At 58.3% G+C, this 16,215-nt stretch overlaps 7 protein-coding genes across 7 annotated transcripts; 3 read left to right on the plus strand and 4 right to left on the minus strand.

Moving 5' to 3' along the window:
• Nucleotides 1–472: 472 nt before the first annotated feature.
• On the minus strand, nt 473–1,114 carry F5144DRAFT_607296 (uncharacterized protein; the record flags this gene model as incomplete). The annotated part of the gene is made up of 1 exon (XM_066791544.1): nt 473–1,114. One exon carries the CDS (start codon nt 1,112–1,114, stop codon nt 473–475), a length of 642 nt encoding a protein of 213 aa, XP_066638337.1.
• Nucleotides 1,115–2,609: 1,495 nt separating this feature from the next.
• On the plus strand, nt 2,610–3,587 carry F5144DRAFT_402606 (uncharacterized protein). The gene has a single exon (XM_066784851.1). The coding sequence runs from the start codon at nt 2,724–2,726 to the stop codon at nt 3,336–3,338; it is 615 nt and encodes a 204-aa protein (XP_066638338.1). The 5' UTR covers nt 2,610–2,723; the 3' UTR covers nt 3,339–3,587.
• Nucleotides 3,588–5,589: 2,002 nt separating this feature from the next.
• On the minus strand, nt 5,590–7,953 carry F5144DRAFT_661501 (uncharacterized protein; the record flags this gene model as incomplete). Its single annotated transcript, XM_066793298.1, has 8 exons — nt 5,590–5,939; nt 6,069–6,240; nt 6,303–6,400; nt 6,499–6,569; nt 6,757–7,006; nt 7,106–7,150; nt 7,254–7,842; nt 7,907–7,953. The coding sequence occupies 8 exons, from the start codon at nt 7,951–7,953 to the stop codon at nt 5,619–5,621; spliced, it is 1,593 nt and encodes a 530-aa protein (XP_066638339.1). The 3' UTR covers nt 5,590–5,618.
• Nucleotides 7,893–8,895, minus strand: F5144DRAFT_402719 (uncharacterized protein). The gene has a single exon (XM_066784854.1). The coding sequence runs from the start codon at nt 8,610–8,612 to the stop codon at nt 8,094–8,096; it is 519 nt and encodes a 172-aa protein (XP_066638340.1). The 5' UTR covers nt 8,613–8,895; the 3' UTR covers nt 7,893–8,093.
• On the plus strand, nt 8,832–10,868 carry F5144DRAFT_402665 (uncharacterized protein). Its single transcript, XM_066784853.1, has 3 exons — nt 8,832–8,976; nt 9,033–9,632; nt 9,702–10,868. The coding sequence occupies exons 2-3, from the start codon at nt 9,107–9,109 to the stop codon at nt 10,664–10,666; spliced, it is 1,491 nt and encodes a 496-aa protein (XP_066638341.1). The 5' UTR covers nt 8,832–8,976; nt 9,033–9,106; the 3' UTR covers nt 10,667–10,868.
• A 281-nt stretch (nt 10,869–11,149) lies between these two features.
• Nucleotides 11,150–13,176, plus strand: F5144DRAFT_499832 (ATP-dependent rRNA helicase SPB4; the record flags this gene model as incomplete). Its single annotated transcript, XM_066786349.1, has 2 exons — nt 11,150–11,374; nt 11,446–13,176. The coding sequence occupies 2 exons, from the start codon at nt 11,150–11,152 to the stop codon at nt 13,174–13,176; spliced, it is 1,956 nt and encodes a 651-aa protein (XP_066638342.1).
• A 1,244-nt stretch (nt 13,177–14,420) lies between these two features.
• F5144DRAFT_402810 (uncharacterized protein) lies at nt 14,421–15,849 on the minus strand. Its single transcript, XM_066784855.1, has 3 exons — nt 15,382–15,849; nt 14,933–15,306; nt 14,421–14,865 (listed from the first exon to the last, which is right to left on the minus strand). The coding sequence occupies exons 1-3, from the start codon at nt 15,767–15,769 to the stop codon at nt 14,584–14,586; spliced, it is 1,044 nt and encodes a 347-aa protein (XP_066638343.1). The 5' UTR covers nt 15,770–15,849; the 3' UTR covers nt 14,421–14,583.
• Between the last annotated feature and the right edge of the window lie 366 nt (nt 15,850–16,215).

Raw genomic sequence — 16,215 nt, forward strand, 5'->3', positions numbered from 1 at the left:
TCCGGAACCCCCCCCCTTTCCCTTTCCCTGCCCCTGAAAATTCCCCAACCATACCCATGTCGCGAAGTCAAAATCGATAGTGATAATACAGGTAGCCCCGAGTCTAGTGCCCAACCGTTTGCGGCGAGTAGACCGGGACAAAGAAGATGATGGTAGAATCTGAATTAGAAGAACCGTCTTTTTTTTTCTTTGATAGGAGGGTGAAGGTGATGGTGATGGTGATGGTGCCAAAACGCCGTATCCGTATGCTGGTATTTTGTGCGTAACTCGTACAGGCTGTGAAGAGGAAAGAAATGATGCCTTTTTTTGTCTGGTTTCTTATTGTTGCTGGCGCTGTTGTTCTGGTCGTCCGCCCTTAACGTCTGAGTGGAAGCTTGGCTGATCCGATGTCAGGCGAGAGACTAGAACTGGGAAAGAGGCTAACGATTCTTAACGGCGACAGCGGTGGCAGCTGGTGGTGTATGTATGGCACTTAGTAGTGCCGACGGCGGAGGCGCTCCTCCAACTCGCGGCCGCGGCGGAGGGTGGCGTTCTCTTGCTCTAGACGGTCCCTGGCGGCCTCGACGAGGATGATGTTCTGGCGCATTCTCTCGATGCGGCGCTGGGCGTCCTCTTCGCGGCGCTTGGTCTCGTCATATACGGTCTTGACGTCCTCGTAGAGCTTGCGCCAGTTCCCGGCCTTGCTCTTCCACTCGGCCAGCTTGGTTCTGAGCTCGCTGGCCTCGACCTCGAGCTTGGCGTACTTCTTGCGCAGCTTGGAGTCCTTCCGCGCCTCGTTGTTGTCCGATGTGTAGTCCGAGGACCGCCGCAGCTCACGGTTCTCCCGCTGGAGCTCCGCGTTCTCGCGCCGGAGCTGGTCCGCCCAGGCCCTCGTCGACTCGAGATCCCGCAGCTCGATGGTGAGGTATTGGTTCTCTCTCAACAGCTGCTCGTAGGCCTCCCGCCCAACTACCCGCTCGCGGCCCTGCATGTCGGCGTCGTCGTAGATGCTGTGCACCCGGTCCGCGCTGAGGCTTCGCCGGCGGTTCTGGCTGTTGCCCCTCGTGCGCCGCGTCTGGGTTTCCGTTTCCCGGACCTCGTCTTCAAAGTAGACCCGGCGGGAGCGGCTAGTCATGTGAAGGCGTATTAGGTTCTCGTCAGTGCCGTGGGTGATGACTGTTTATGGCTGTTGAGCGTGTGATGGTGGTGGTCTTGGTGATGTCTCGGCGGTTGTTGGTGTTTGTGTGTGCTTGTGTCTGATATGTGTGGTGTGTGTGTGCTTGTGCGTGGGTGTATGTGCGTGTGTTGCAAGTTGTATGATGAGAAAAGAGACATGGAGAGACAAGGGGAGGGTCTGGGGTATTAAGTAGATAGACATTAAAGACGTTGAAGGGGGAGGCCTGATAAGGCTGAGTGGGGAGGTCCATGGGTGGGGAGCATCCTGGTTTGTGTGCCTGCAACGGATCTTGCATAGGTAGGTTGTAGGGATGTGTGGCCATTAACACATTGGAAGTAGCCCGGGGCCTTGTTCAAGCGGCCGGGAGAGACTTGATCTAAGCAAGGTACCCAGGCACGAGTTATGGCGAGACTTCTCATCCATGGGAGTGTGGGTACAGAAACCCACGGGGGGACAGCCAGCGAGGGCGTGTAACGACGGCGCAGAAGACTTCAGCCACGTGGGGTGCACTAGCACGGCCACGCCAGGTTGAACTCGAGACTTGACAGACTGAGCAGGTCGGAAGGACAGAGTTAGTCATGAGGGACACAACCTCAGTCCTAGATGCAGCCCGAGCGGCCGCTACTAGACAGACACCACCCACCCCTGGCTGCCCCGGTTTTCGGGAGAAATGGACCTTGACGTCTGATATCTCGTTGCCTGCTGCGAGAACCGAAGTGTTAAGTTAAGGCAGGCCAAATTATGAAGTTTGACTAGGGCAAGTGACAAGTGAATGGCTGAGGTGAGGTTCTCCCACAAGGTTAGAATCAGTACCCCGTGGTGCGCGGGCCCTGCGAGTGTTTCCGGGACAAGGCCGCATGGGAGGCCGCGGGTACGGCACAGTCAAGCGAGGAAAGAGAGAATGTGTACTATGTATGTGTGTACATAGGTATGTAAGGTATGCATGTGTGTTAAGCATTGCAGGGTTACCATCTAGGCTTTTAGTTAGCTTAGCCCGACGCTGTACTGTGCATGGATGGGCAACGGAGTGGCAGAGCCTACTCTTTCCACGGGAAACAGCCGGTGGTCCTCCGGGAACGGGATGGATGGTGCAACGGCGCTGACAGAGCAGGTGTAACCAAGGAGAGGGAGAGAGAGGGAGAGAGAGGGAGGGAGATGGCGGCTGTGCGCTTGACGGAGTGGAGAGAACGCGGCAAACCTGCCCACCATCCCCGGAAAGGGAACTGCTGAACCCCAATCGTGCCCCGTGGAATTGACAAAGCTCCACATGGCTGGGAAATCAAGCATCCATCCATTCGTCAGCCAGACGCCGACAACCGTTCAAACTCGGCAGTCTGAGTTCGGATTGGACGGGGGAGGCCTGCTCCGTGCGCTGCGCTGCCAAGGGGAACAGGGGAAATCAAGGAGTCAGGGGTCAAGGGAGCAGGGGGTTCAGGGGTATGGGGCCAGACTCTTTTTTTTCTTTTACATACTTGTACACCACACAGCAGAATGTGCCCCGCTGTTTCTTCCTTTGCTCTGCTTTCTCGGAGGAATCCTGCCTTGCGGCCTTCCTTGTCGGCCGCTGATGTGTGTGTGTCAGCACCCTCAATGCGGCGACGCGCCATTTCCCGAGGGCGTTTTTCTTTGTTTCTCTCGTCCCGCTGTGGTCACACGTCGAGAACAAAAAGAGATATCATGCAGTGGCCATTCCTACCCAACAGAGCTGTTCTGCCGCGTACGGACGGCATGGATGCAGACACGATTGTGCCGCCGGGAGGATTCAACGGGGTTGAGGGGGGAGAGGGGGGGGGGGGGGGGCATGGATTCGGTGCGAGGCTTTGGTGTGAGCCTTGGGGTGCTCAGCCTCAGCCGCGGCTGGACGTTGACGTATTGGGCCTATTTCCTCTGTTCGCATTCCTTTTCCTTGGTCCATCCGACGAGGCTACGTCTACAGATCGAGCAGACCGCAAAGTCCTGCTGTGCCGTTGCCGCACATATCATCAGCCGAGCAAGGAATGACTGGCAAAAAGAAGAGGCCGCCTCATCGTCGGTTTTTCGCACACACCCCCGCCTTCTCCGTCTCCGTCTCTTTTCTGTCGCGGGTGACGTAGTTTCTTCCAGGCAAGAATTGTTTCAAGACCCCGATAGTTCGGTCCTTGTTTACGACCCGAAGGCCCTCACTGGCTTGTGGTCTCGTTGACTAACCTCACCATGCACAGCCACCTCTCTTCTCTGCTCTTCTCTACCACTCTCTGGCGTTCTGTGAGAAGTCTCTTGGCCCTGTGACCCTTGAAGTGGGCTTGACGACCTTGAGTTGCCAACACAACGACCCCCGATCGACGGTTGCCCGGTTTCTATCCCCGTTTCCCCCCGATCCTTCGCCATTTGGCATGTCGTACCGGACCGGACGGGCATGTCATCACACAGCAGCTTTGCTCTTTGGACGCCAGGCGACTGTTTCGTTTCTGTTTCTTGTTTGCCGTTCCGTCTTCGCCCGCAAGGCGGAACACGGGGCTAGGGGACGGGGGGCGGGAGGATGGATGTGAAGTGGATGGATCAATAGTACCAACCGACTGCGTGGAAACCGTTCCAAGGTCATATCAAGCCCGGGAAACCACGCACTATACTGATCATCAGCACCTGGCGCGACTTCGGCCCCGTGGATGACTCTCGCCGCCAAGAGGGCCAACCGCACCAGACTAGCCGCACCGATGCTCCCTCGTCAAGCTCCTGTTAGCACAGCTCACCGAGCCCTTGGCCATACCGGTCGCCTCCATCGCTCCAGAGCATAATGACGGCGACCCACACGCGTCACTAGCCCGGTGTACATCCTCGTTGCCTGGTCTGGCCGGCCCCTTCACACCCCCCTCCCCCCTCCCCCATCCCCCTCCTGCAACGGCCAGCAGGGTCCCTGATGGCCACCCAACCCATGGGGGTACGGAAGGGAACAACGTTTGGTCCATTGGCCACTCTGGAAGGGGTGGAGTCTCCGAGGGCATGCTATCCCCGTTCCTATCCCCATCCCACTTCCACCGCCACCCCTCTGCGCGAGCAGCCCGTCGGCGCGCAAGGCAACCAACTGCCTGCTATGCCCACCCGCCAGGGCGTGACATACACCCGGCGGTCTTCGGGTCAAAACCACGCATGCATCTAACCCGCCGTGGTTCGCGGACGGCCTGCGGGGGAGCGAGCAGCCAGGCTTCGCGCCGTCACCACCACCACCACCACCACCACCACCGTCAACCCCCCCTTCTCTCCCCTCCCCTCCCCTTGTCCGCCGTTTCGTTTCCCGAATGGAACGGTGTGTACTGAACTCCAGGTGCAAGGGCAGCTCACGCCCATTCCTGCTCCTCCCGGCCGGCCCTCACGCTACGTATCCCATCCAGGTAGGTGGGTGGGTACTGGGTAGGCATGCTCGCCCGGCCCATTGTCCCACAAGAAAGGGGCCGCTGCTGCAAGACACCTCGGCGGCCCGAGGGGAGGTTTCTGTTGGGGCCTTTTGGGGGGAGTCTGTCAGCGGTTATTCGCCACACTTTGTGAGTACCCGCCGGTGTGTGTGTTGTGTGCGTATGCACCACACGGCCAGGCAACCAACACGTCCGAGCCAGACCAAACCTCCTCTTCCTTCCCCCTCAGACCGAAACTCGACCCGCGGGTTGGTGTTGCCCAAGAAAGCCCGATGTGCGGTGCACTCGTCTCGTCTCGTCTCGCCACCAACCCACCCATCGCATCGGAGGATGCCCAAAGTCCCTTCTTGCTGTCGTGGCCGTGGCCGAGGGAGCGTGTTAGTTCTCGCCCGAATCGTCTTTTATTGTCACCGGGCCGCCTCTGATGCGGTATGGATAGACCACACCCGTCCCCTGGGTTTCGGCCAGGCGCCGTGGCCCCAAACAGAGACAAGACACAGAAAGGCGGAACGGCATGTGGCCACGGCCTGGACGTGTCATCATTACTATTCACCGTTACCCGTTCCGGCGGCGTTATCGCCGTATTGTCATGTCGTCGTATCGTCTATGAGAACAATCTAAAACCCCCTTCTTCCCCCACCAAACCCCCATATCATGTATGCTGGCACACAAAGATCATACTGTACATTAGGTAGCCATGCCCGCCCACCCCGGCTCTCCCATGCCCCTGAACTTTTCTGGTATCCCTCTCGATATCGAAGCCCAGCTGCCGGCCTCGACACGCAACCACCATCATGAACAACCCCCCCCCCCCCCCCCCCCCCTTCCCCTCATTCTCTCCCCCTCTCCTCACTCTTCCCCCCCCGCTCTCCTCTCTCTTCCCCTCTCTCCCCTCTCTTCCCCTCTCTCCCCTCTCCTCCCTCCCCTTCCTCTCCTACTCTCCTCCTCTCCCGACGCCTCGGTTGATCCCGACCGGCCAGTAGTAATGCGCGCGTGGCCCTCGCCAGACGGGTAGTCGCGCGCCCTAACACAACGGAACGGAAGGCGTGTGCGTTGGGACCCCGCCTATTGGACTACTTGGGCAGTGAAATGGTGAAATGGTCGTCTGGGCAGGGCTGGCCTCCGAGATGGGCGTCGAAGTGAATGTTGGAGACGCCATAGATGTACACAGCGAGCTCCCGCGGCAAACCATCCCTGAGGAGCTCCTGATTCTTACACTTGATGATGCGGGACTCTTTGACCTTACCGTCGCTCGCTGGATAGTCCACCAGCCCGCCCATCGGGATACTGGTTCTATAGATGACGAGGGTGGGGGCTGGCTCGCGCGTAAAGGCTTCGATGGGGGGGAAAGGGAAGAGGGTCGGCTTGCGTTTGGAGCCAGAGATCAAATCGCCCTGTATAGACCATTGGGTTCGGTGAGCCCATGACCGTCTGCGGGGGAGGGTGGTTGCAGAGAGGGGGCCGCGAATTCTGGGATGGGATATGGCAAAAAAAAAAAAAAAGAAAGAAAGAAAGAAACGCACCTTGCTCATAAACCACTTGATCTTCGGGGATGATTCGTCAAGGCGGTAGCCAAAACTCGATGGGGCCTTCTTGACCCCATCTTGGGCCGGCTGGATTTCCAAGCGCTGCTTGTTCTCGTCTTGGACCAGTTGGATTCCCCTCAAGCAGGTGCCCTTCTTGACGGCAATTTCCCTACGGAAAGGGCGTGGTCAGTACAAAGTATCCCGGTCAAGCTTCTCCGGACAAGTACTCACCCCTCATCGTAGGTGAAGACAACCTTGTTTCCAAACCGGCGTCGTAGCTCGGCTTGGACCAAGACGTTGCGCCCAAAACCGCCCACTACGACGATCCGCTAGACGACAAGCCCTTGTTAGTTGCCGACCGAGCGAGCATAATAACCACTACGGTTGGGCCAGTGAGTTGATGGTGGCCAACCCTGTTCAGACGTACCGCTACTTGATGGGCAGCCTGCACTTGCTTTTCAGCGAAAGTTGCAATCTTCTCGACAGTGGGTAGAAGTGCTTCCTACATATCAGGCCTAGGGTGAACGACCATGTTAGCGAATTCTGAAGTAGTTGCGGTTTCGTGAAGGTGGGATGGACCGTTGACGGGGGAAAGGGGGGGGGGGAGGTGCTCACTTTGTTATCTTCAAAGCCGTGGAGCCATTCCTGCTTGAATGGGGAGCGTCCAGCCAGATTTTGCCATGACGATCTTCGGTCCAGAAGCTGTCAATTCTCTTCTCTAGAATTTCCCACTCTCGGTCAATATTGGAATCCAGTGCGGCGTGGTCAAGTAGCCAAGGGTTATCGCCCATCTGAGCCTTGACGTTCTGCTTGGCGAGAGTGACGAAGGCGCTTTTCATGAAGATGGAGCCAAGAAACCTCCATTCTGGGGCCACGCACTCCTCAGGTTCCACGTGGTTCGGTGAGAGGGACTTGAGCTTGTACGCAACAGAATCCTGGGAACAACGGACCGACCTGTTAGCGGATCACCCAGCCAAGTACCAGAGGGTGCCTGCGGAGGGTGAAGTGGCAATGGGGTAGGAAAATAGACTTACAACGGTACCGCCGCCGCAGTCGAGGATGAGGACTTTGTCGTTGACCTAGAAGGCGCGTCAGTTGATGTCTTCTCAACAAGGCCGTCAAACGGCTGGGCAGGGCACTTTCTATGGGAGAGGCCGGGTAAAGGGGAAAGGGGACACGTACTTTAAGCCTCTCACCGCGGACCACCTCGGGGAGTGCAGCCAAGGCGGCAGCCACTGGCTCCGCGACGAAGTCAAGAGCGGCAGGTAGACGACAGCCGAATGCAAGAATGTCGGATTTCTTGATCGCCTCTCTCATCTTGTTGGTAGCATCCTGCTTCCAGACAGCTGGGATGCCGAATATGAAGCGTGCTTCCACCTGGTGACTTTGGAGCTGATTGTCGCTCAAGTAATCCTCCACGCGCGAGGATCCATCATCCCATAGGCACTTGATGTACTCGGCCATCGCGTCAATCTCGGGGTGGCGAGCGATCTTGTCAAGGGGCAGCCGTATGACCTCGTGACCCTGTGGATGATGCTGGTCGCAAAGTTCAACAGGACTCAGCATGGAGAGCTTCATGAGTGTGAACTTGTCCTCGTCGTCTGTGATGCCCCTGCCGTAGGTGTAGCCGGCCTCGCCGATACCCAACTCGGTCGGTTCTAGATCGAGCGGTGGCTCCTCGTTTGTACCTCCTCGTAGCCTTATCAGTTTTGGCTCCTGGGGGTTGCTGGTCGCACCAGGGTCTAACAAGCAACATGAAATGCCGCTGGCTCTGTGCGGGGATAATAAGTCAGCTACCGCGCTCGGGATGGGAAGGGGAAGGGGTTGAAACTCACGAGACGCCAATGTCGACACCGACGATGAGAATATGAGCCGGTTCCATCCCGTCGTTGAGAGGGGCTGCGCGTGGGGTCAAAGGTGGCTTTTCGGGCTGCGTGGATGCCGAGCGAGGTGCGGAGGTCGAGGAGAAGTTCTGGTAGGGGATTGTGGCGAAGGGCGAACAACGGATGACAGTCTAGAACTCTAGATGCCCGCAGCAGGAATGGAAGGAGTTCGATGGGAAGTTCTGGCGGAGAGGGTCGAGCAATGAACGATCGGGCGGTTGAGGAGCTTGGGATGAGAATAAGGGGGCACTGAGGGCGGTTTTGCAACAAGGGGTAAGAAATGGCTGACGGCTGAGCAGAGAATAAGAAGCTCTCTAGGAGAACTCTTGACGAAAGGTAAGCTAAGATTGGAGAAGGAGAATGTGAGAGGGGAGGGAGAAAGGTAGAAAGGGCTTTCTGCGCCCAATAGCGCCCCACCGACCTGTTTGAACCTCTGTTTGTCTAAGGGATGGCCTGACCAATCGACGATCAAGCGCAAGGAAAAACAACATGAGATGATGGTGGCAGTAATCAAGGCAACCAAGTAACTAAGCTCGCGCACGAGACAACCCCGAGCACGTTTCGGTTGTTCGTCAAGGCCAAACCAACCCCCTACCCAAAGACGGCGCATATGTAGGTCGAAGTTGACTCCGTCAAACCCAAACTGACCGGGCGACATGAATCCAGCGCCTGTGTGGGTTACACCGCGGGGATAGCTCCGCCCGAGCCCCTGAGCGACGAGATCGGAGCGGAGCCACTCACCAACCCGCCGTTCTGCCGCTCATGGTTTGACACCACCTGTCATCTCTGGAAGGGCTGCCGTCCTGCTGCGGCTTCCCGCTGTCTCCGGTGTGGCGCCAGTGGCGTCGCCGGAACCGGTTGGTGACCGACCAGGACGTCTCGTCTCGGTTTGTTGTGATTTGAAAGCCGCGCTGTTTCTTTCCACTGTCGAAACACCAGGCCAAAACAACCTACAAACGTGACAGCGACAAAGAGCAAGCGATCGCACAAAGTCCACGAGGTCGCAACATTGAGACCCTCGAGCATCCCCCCCCCCCCCCCGTTTCCACCGCCCAAAAGGACCAGCCCTAGTACTGAGCATCCAGCCCCATCGCAGTCCCTTCGTTTTCTTGTTTTCTCGTTTTGATACACCCTTTTCCGTACAAGGACATCATGTCTCGCGACCAGCCACCGGACAAAACGATTGGCGACGGGAATATTGAGGCCATCCATCCGACCCCCAACTCAAGCGCCGGTTCTGCACCCAGTGTGAAATGCAATAGGACGTGCTGCAGAATAACCGGCGAGAACTGGTTTCGCTACCATAACCGGCTGACGGATTACCCAAATGGGCCAGCCCTGGACACTCTGTTCTTCCGCGGCAATGGCGCGTGGGCTGAGCTGGTGGCAAGAATCCAGGCCACCGCCGAAATGCTCGAACACTATGGCGGCCTCGCGCGCTGGCATGATCTGAACCTCGGCGTTCGCGAGAAACTGGAGTCGTGGTCCCCAATGGCCAAGGAGCTTTGGGAGTCCGACTTTTCCAGACACCAAGAAGCTCTTGTCAAAGTCTGGATATGGCGCTATGTCGAGGGAGCCCTTTTCTTTTTCTCAAGCAACACCGCATCGCCCGACGGCGACGTCGCGTGCTGCTCCCCAGTGTGGGAATGCGTACGAACCCTTGCTAGGGACTTGCAACGTAAGCTGCGACTTGTACATGCGCGCTCCTCCCGACTGTACTAAGACATTCTGACATGCGGCCCGCTAGCTGTGCGTACTATCACGGACGACGCCTTGCGCAAACATGTCTGCCGCGTCCAGTTCAACGAATGGCGTCGCATAACCGACCATCTTGTCCGGATGGGCTTAAGACAGAAAGAGTTTGCCACGGCGGCGGTCCTAATGGCGCACTGCAAAACATCCATCCGTCAGCTCCTGGTCGATGGCGAAACTAGGCTCCCAGACCTGGTTCATGACGCGGACTGGAAGGCCAAGGGCGACGAGCACGACGAAGCCGACATCATAAGCCACCATCTCAAGATGGTGCTCCATTATGCGCTCCGGGTACAGCACTGCTTCCATAGCCTGGAAATGACCTGCAGTCTCCGATTCACCCCTATCGGCTCGGATAAGCTTTGGGGCTTCCCGTTCGACGAAGGACAGATGAAGTTGTTTAACCCTCCCGAGCTTCGACGCCCGCGGGACGATAAGGAGCTGCCATCAGTGCAGCTTGTCTGTGAACCCATGTTGGTGGACAACGGACTCCATGACAAGGGCGACGGCAAGGTCCTCACTCAGCACGCTCCGATGTCTGTCGTGACACCCTGGGTCTACGCCGGGGACGAGGCCGAGAAGTACATGCGGGACCACTTCAAGGAGGACGTGGAACGACGCCGTGCTAAGAGGTATCGGCGAGAGGTCAGGAGGGAGGCAGGGCTGCCGGCCGAAGAGGAGATCGTCGAGGGGGGTCGGAGACGGGGGAAGACGGCCAGGGTCAGAAAACTGGAGAAGCAAAAGGTGGAAGCGCTGCGGAAGATGGCGAACGACTTACTGGCCGAGCAAGAGAAGAAGGCGAAAGACTTACTGGAAGAACAAGAGAGGAAGGCGAAAGAGTTACGGGACGAGCAGAAAAAGGAGGCAGAAGCACTCCGGGCCAAGCAGCAGAGGAAGGCGAAAGAGCTATGGGCTAAACAGCAGGCCGAGATGAATAAAAGTAAGTATGTTTACAAGTAGGTAGGTAGGCAATGTATGGGTAGGTGGGATGGGTAAGGTAGGTGGGTAGGGAGGTGAAGTTGTGGAAAGAGTTGTTGAGAGGATGGGATAATAAAACCAAAGGGGAGGGTGTGGGCGATAGGAGAGCGGGGAAGGAAATCCGGGTTCGTGGGGGTTCAAACTTGGGGAGATTCAAATGCGAACAGTCGCTGTCAGAGTTGCGCACAGCGGTTGCTGTCAGAGTTGCGCATCTTGTATCTTGTTGCGTAGTTACTGTAATTTCAATCGAATCCAGCCTTTCAAGGTTACCTACCTAGGTACCTACCACCCACCTACCGACACGGCAAGGCGCCAAGGTATGGACGCATGTAATACGGTATGTTACATAAAAAAGGCACTGGGCAGATAAGATAACGGCTTCCAATGGCATTTTATTTTCCTCGGCGACTCCTCCGACCCGTCTGCATCGAGGGGAGCATCAGCTTGGAAGTTGCAGCACCGACCATGCCGCCAGAACAGGTCCGCGCTCGGAAGACGCCCAGGTCGTGGGGTGCCCTCACTCCGAGTCTTGCGCCATGGATCCTCGATTACCTTTCGTCAATGGGCTTTGAGCAGCCCACGCCGGTGCAAAAATCATGTTTCGACATCTTCCGTGGGAACAAGGACGTGGTTGTCGAGGCAGTCACGGGGAGCGGGAAAACACTCGCTTTCCTGATACCGGTGGTAGAGGTGGGTGCGCCTGCGATTATGCCGCCCGAGGTGATTGATTGATTGCCTTGCTAACCAGATTTGCGACGCAGAGACTTCTACGATCCGAAGACCCAGCGAAGAGACACCACGTTCAGGCCATCATCATCTCCCCTACCCGAGAGCTCGCGTCCCAGATCTACAACGTCCTCGTGTCCTTCCTCAAGTTCCATGCGCCATCTGCCCATCTCCTGCCGCACGCCAAGGGCGACGAGAAGCGCCCTGCGACAACGGAACCCGTGGTTGTGCCGCAGCTCCTAGTCGGAGGCACGACGAAAGCTGCCGAAGACCTGAGCGCCTTTCTCCGTCTGTCGCCAAACATCCTCATCGGGACTCCCGGCCGGCTTGCAGAACTGCTGTCGAGCCCCTACGTCAAAGCACCCTCTTCTTCGTTCGAGGTCCTCGTCATGGACGAGGCCGACCGCTTGCTCGACCTCGGCTTCTCCCAAGAGCTTACACGGATATTGGGCTACCTCCCGAAACAGCGCCGCACCGGCTTGTTCAGCGCCTCGCTAAGTGAAGCGGTGGAGAGGCTTATCACCGTGGGCTTGCTGTACCCACACAAGATCACCGTGCGGGTGAAGAGCCTGAGAGATGGCGGCATTGTTCAGGAGAGGAAGACCCCCATGTCATTACAGATGTCCTACATCGTAACACCCGCAAGCCAAAAGATCCCAGCCTTGTGCCAGCTTCTAGAAAGGCTCGAGCCCCGGCCCTCCCGCTCCATCGTGTTTTTCTCCACGTGCTTCGCCGTCAAGTACTTTGCCCGCGTCTTGCATGGGATCCTCCCGCCGGGCTTCTCCATTGTCTCCCTCCACGGCAAGCTCGAGCCCCAAGTCCGCGAGAAGAACTTCGAGCGCTTCGTCAATGCCGCCTCCCCGACCGTCCTCCTCACCACCGACATCGCCGCCCGCGGCCTCGACATCCCCCAAGTCGACCTCGTCGTCCAGCACGACCCGCCCACGGACACCAAGGTCTTCATCCACCGCTGCGGGCGCGCGGGCCGCGCGGGCCGCCGCGGCCTCGCCGTCGTCATGCTCCAGCCCGGCCGCGAGGAGGGCTACGTGCAGCTGCTCGACGTGCGCCAGACCCCCATCAGCCCGCTCGCCAAGCCGCCCGTCTCGGTCACAGCCGCCGACGCCGACCTCGTCTCGTCCCGCATCCGCGCCCAGGCCCGCGCCGACCGCGACATCTACCAGCTCGCGCAGCGCGCCTTTGTCAGCTGGGCCCGCAGCTACATCGAGCACCAGGCCACCTCCATCTTCCGCGTCGCCGACCTCGACTGGGCCGACCTCGCCCAGGGCTACGGCCTGCTGGAGCTGCCCAAGATGCCCGAGGTCCGCGGCCTGGACCGCTCGCTGGGGCTGGCCATCAACACGGAGAGCATCCCGTTCCGGGACGGCGCGCGCGAGAAGAAGCGGCTGGCGGAGCTCGAGCAGTGGAAGAAAGAAAAAACCGCGCGGGAGGCGCAGCGCGCGGGCGGCGGCGGCGGCGGCGACGCGACGGACCCGCTCAAGCGCAAGAAGAACGAGGCGTGGAGCGGCAAGCACGAGCACGAGGACGTCAAGGCCGCGAGGCGGGAGAAGAAACGCCGGAAGAGGGAGGCCCAGCGCCTGGGCGACATGACGGAACGGGAGCGGGAGGATCAAAGAAAATTGGATGAGATGATTGCTGAGGTGCGGAGGAGGAATGCTGAGGCCGCAATACCAGCAGCGCAGGCGGCTGGTGGTGGCGGCGGGGGTGGTGGTGGGGGTGGTGATGAGTTTGAAGGGTTCGATGATTAGAGGGAACGGGGCGGCACGCATGAACCTACTCCCCCTCCCTCCCCCTCCCCTACCCCTCCCCCACCAACTTGACGATGGATACCCGTGTTCCATAGAGGACTAGGACGGAGAGACAGGCGCTGAGAAGAAGAGATACCCTACCATGTCATCACTGCCTAGATCTATCTGTGCTGCCTTCGTGAACCAAGGAGCTATATCTGCCCATCTCTCCACCTCCACCGACATCTCTCCCATCGCCCATTGAACGCCGTCTCATCTCGCCTGCCAGCCATCCTACCAACCATACCGGCGACTCACCTGTTGGCGTTGGGGGGTGTATGGTTGGTAATTGGGTCGCGTTCGCCTGTTACTCCCTGGGTCCGTCAGCTTTACTTTTTTTGCGACTGGCACTACTAAGCCAGTTAGCTGCAAACTCTGTTTGTACGAGGCTTTCGTGGTCGGTTCGCTCACCCGGTGAGAAGGGGAGGGGGGTTTGGTGGCGAGTCTTGTTTGCTGGTACGCCCTTGCATGGGTTTGACCGATGGTCTCCATCGGGGTTGTTGGTGATTGTGTTTGTGCTCCTTCGTCGTGTGAATTTCTGAATCCATGCTTGTGTGGCCACTGACGACGCATGTCGTTATACAGACAGACGTACGGAAGTCGATGAGTCGGCATTCACTCACTCACGGGGCGAACAGTGACGAGCACGGAAAGATAGGGCGGGGCTTTGTAATACCGTGCTTTCCGAATTCACCTTCCTGCGGGTGGCTGATGGTCGGTGGTTGGAGATGTTGCTTGCGCGGTATGTCAAGTTGAGCTTGTTTGGCTTCTGAGCGCCAGAAACAAGCGCAGCACACAAATACAGATCACTCGCTCCCCACTGTGAGCAGGGACGGGACAGCTTTGCAAACACAAAAAACGAGGGTGGTATCATCGGGTGTGTACCGGCCAGGTACTTCCACAAGCTAAACGACAAACAGTGCAACAACAGAGATCCACCAGCAGCCCGAGAGTCAGTCCAGCCCCCCCGCCTTCCTCCCACTTCAATCCCCGCCTGACGAAAACCAGTAAAGAAACAGGGCATCCCTCGTGCCGACTCCATTCATTCCCATATCCCTCCACCTCGGTCGTGGGCGCGATCGCCAAATATTTCATTACTGTGTCAGACCCAGCACGGTGTGTTGGGGGGGTATAGTATAGTTGCTGCGTGGTATCAAAAGAAAAGCCTGAAAATAAATCCGTGTGGTCCCCGGGAAGAAGGTGTGTTGGATAGGAAATCGACCGCGGATGAAGGAGACAGTGGTGAAAAGATTATTTCCGCCGAGAAGATTAGAACCGACAGGGTGCGGGTGTGTGTGTGTTTGTGTGTGGCGCAACGAATGGTCAAGCGTCGGGGTGGCTGCTCCCCTCCACTCAGAGAAACACCCCTCAGATATTCTCGATCACCCTGGCGTTCATGGCCTGCTGGAAGCCCGGGTCGCCGTGGTGCTCGGCAGAGCTGCTGCCCTCGGCAAAGGGGTCGCTGTTATTGGCGATAGCGGCGTTCATGGCGGCCGAGTTGGGCATGGTCTGGTTGGCGGCGGGGAGGAAGATAACCTTGCTGTTGGCGCTCTTGGCCATGGCCTGCATCGCCTCCAGGTAGCGGATCTGCATGGCCGGCGCGGACGACAGGATGTCGGCGGCCTGGCGCATCAGCTTGGCGGCTTCGACCTAGTCGGTGGGTTAGTTATCGGCGCTATTATTTGGGAGGGGGAGGGGGGCGTGGCAAGGAACATACCTCTGCCCTGGCAGCAATGATCTTGCTCTCTCCGATCCGCTTGCTCTGAGCGGCCATGGAGAGCGACTCCTGGAGCTCCTGGCTGAAGATGATGTCCTTGATGAGCATGCTCTCGACTTGGACGCCCCAGCCAGTGGCGACATCCTCAATGATCTCACCGATGCTCTGGGCAACCTCTTCCCGACGCTCGATCACGTCCTGGAGCACGCGAGCGCCCACAACGTGGCGGAGGGTCGTCTGGGTCCGCTCAATCAGGGCCTGGCGGATGTTGGAGATGCCGAAAGCGGCCTTGTGGGGCGAGACGATGTGGTAGTAGATGACGCTTGTCAGGTGTAGAGTCACATTATCTTTGGTCATGCAAGTCTGCTGACCGACTGTTGAACGGGCGTTAGTTTAGTCTAAACCAGGGATGGGAAGGTGGAAGCGGGGGAGGAGGGGAGAAGACGCACCTTCAACGATCTGGATCTTTACGTCAACAGACGTCAGATGCTCGCTCAGTGGGTTGATCTTGACGAGGCCGGGGTCGACGGCCTTGTAGAAGCGGCCGAACTTGGTGACGAGGCCGACGTTGCCCTGGTTGACCTTCTTGAAGGGGTTGGGGCAGCAGATGCAGCAGGGAATGGCTCCCAGGGTGCCGACAACCTCGCCGAGACAGTTGATCATGGCGCCATACCAGCCCGGATAGTGAACCTCCTCGACGATGCTGGCGTAGCTGCGTTGCAGGTCCTCGGGCTTCGGGGGCTCGACCTTCATGTTTGCTTGGGCCCGGAAACCGCCATTGCCGGAGCTGGGGGCCTTGCCCTTGGAGGAGCCCTGGTCGTCTGATGTGTGGTTCATGGTAGCAATCCGTTGAGGTGACAGTCAGTATGTGTTTTTTTCGAGTCCCCGATGGTTGGAAAATGCTAGGGTGATGGATCGATCGGATGTGTGGTGGGCCGATGCCTCGTTTTATGTTGTTTCGGGAGCGCGAAACATGGCAGCTCAGGGTAGCTCCCAGGTCAGGCGGGTGCCCTGTGGGGTGATGGAGCATCAACGCGTGCAGGGCTGCAAGGGCTGCAAGGGCTTTCTGAGAATCCGTCAGGGTGCAGCGCCCGTCCCCGCACCGGCCGGTGGGAGAACTGATTGGTCAAGCCTCCAACCAAGCCAGCGCCCAGACAATACGGTGGATACGACGGGGCACTGTGGGATGCTACCTGGGTGGTTTGGGGTTCTGGGGTTGCAGGCTGTATCCCAACCTGGGAGCCTGGAATTCCAATGGAAATGTGAAATATTGCAAACGCCAA

Source organism: Chaetomium tenue, assembly GCF_020726465.1.
Source record: "Chaetomium tenue strain MPI-SDFR-AT-0079 chromosome Unknown F5144scaffold_8, whole genome shotgun sequence".
Classification (NCBI taxonomy): domain Eukaryota; kingdom Fungi; phylum Ascomycota; class Sordariomycetes; order Sordariales; family Chaetomiaceae; genus Chaetomium; species Chaetomium tenue.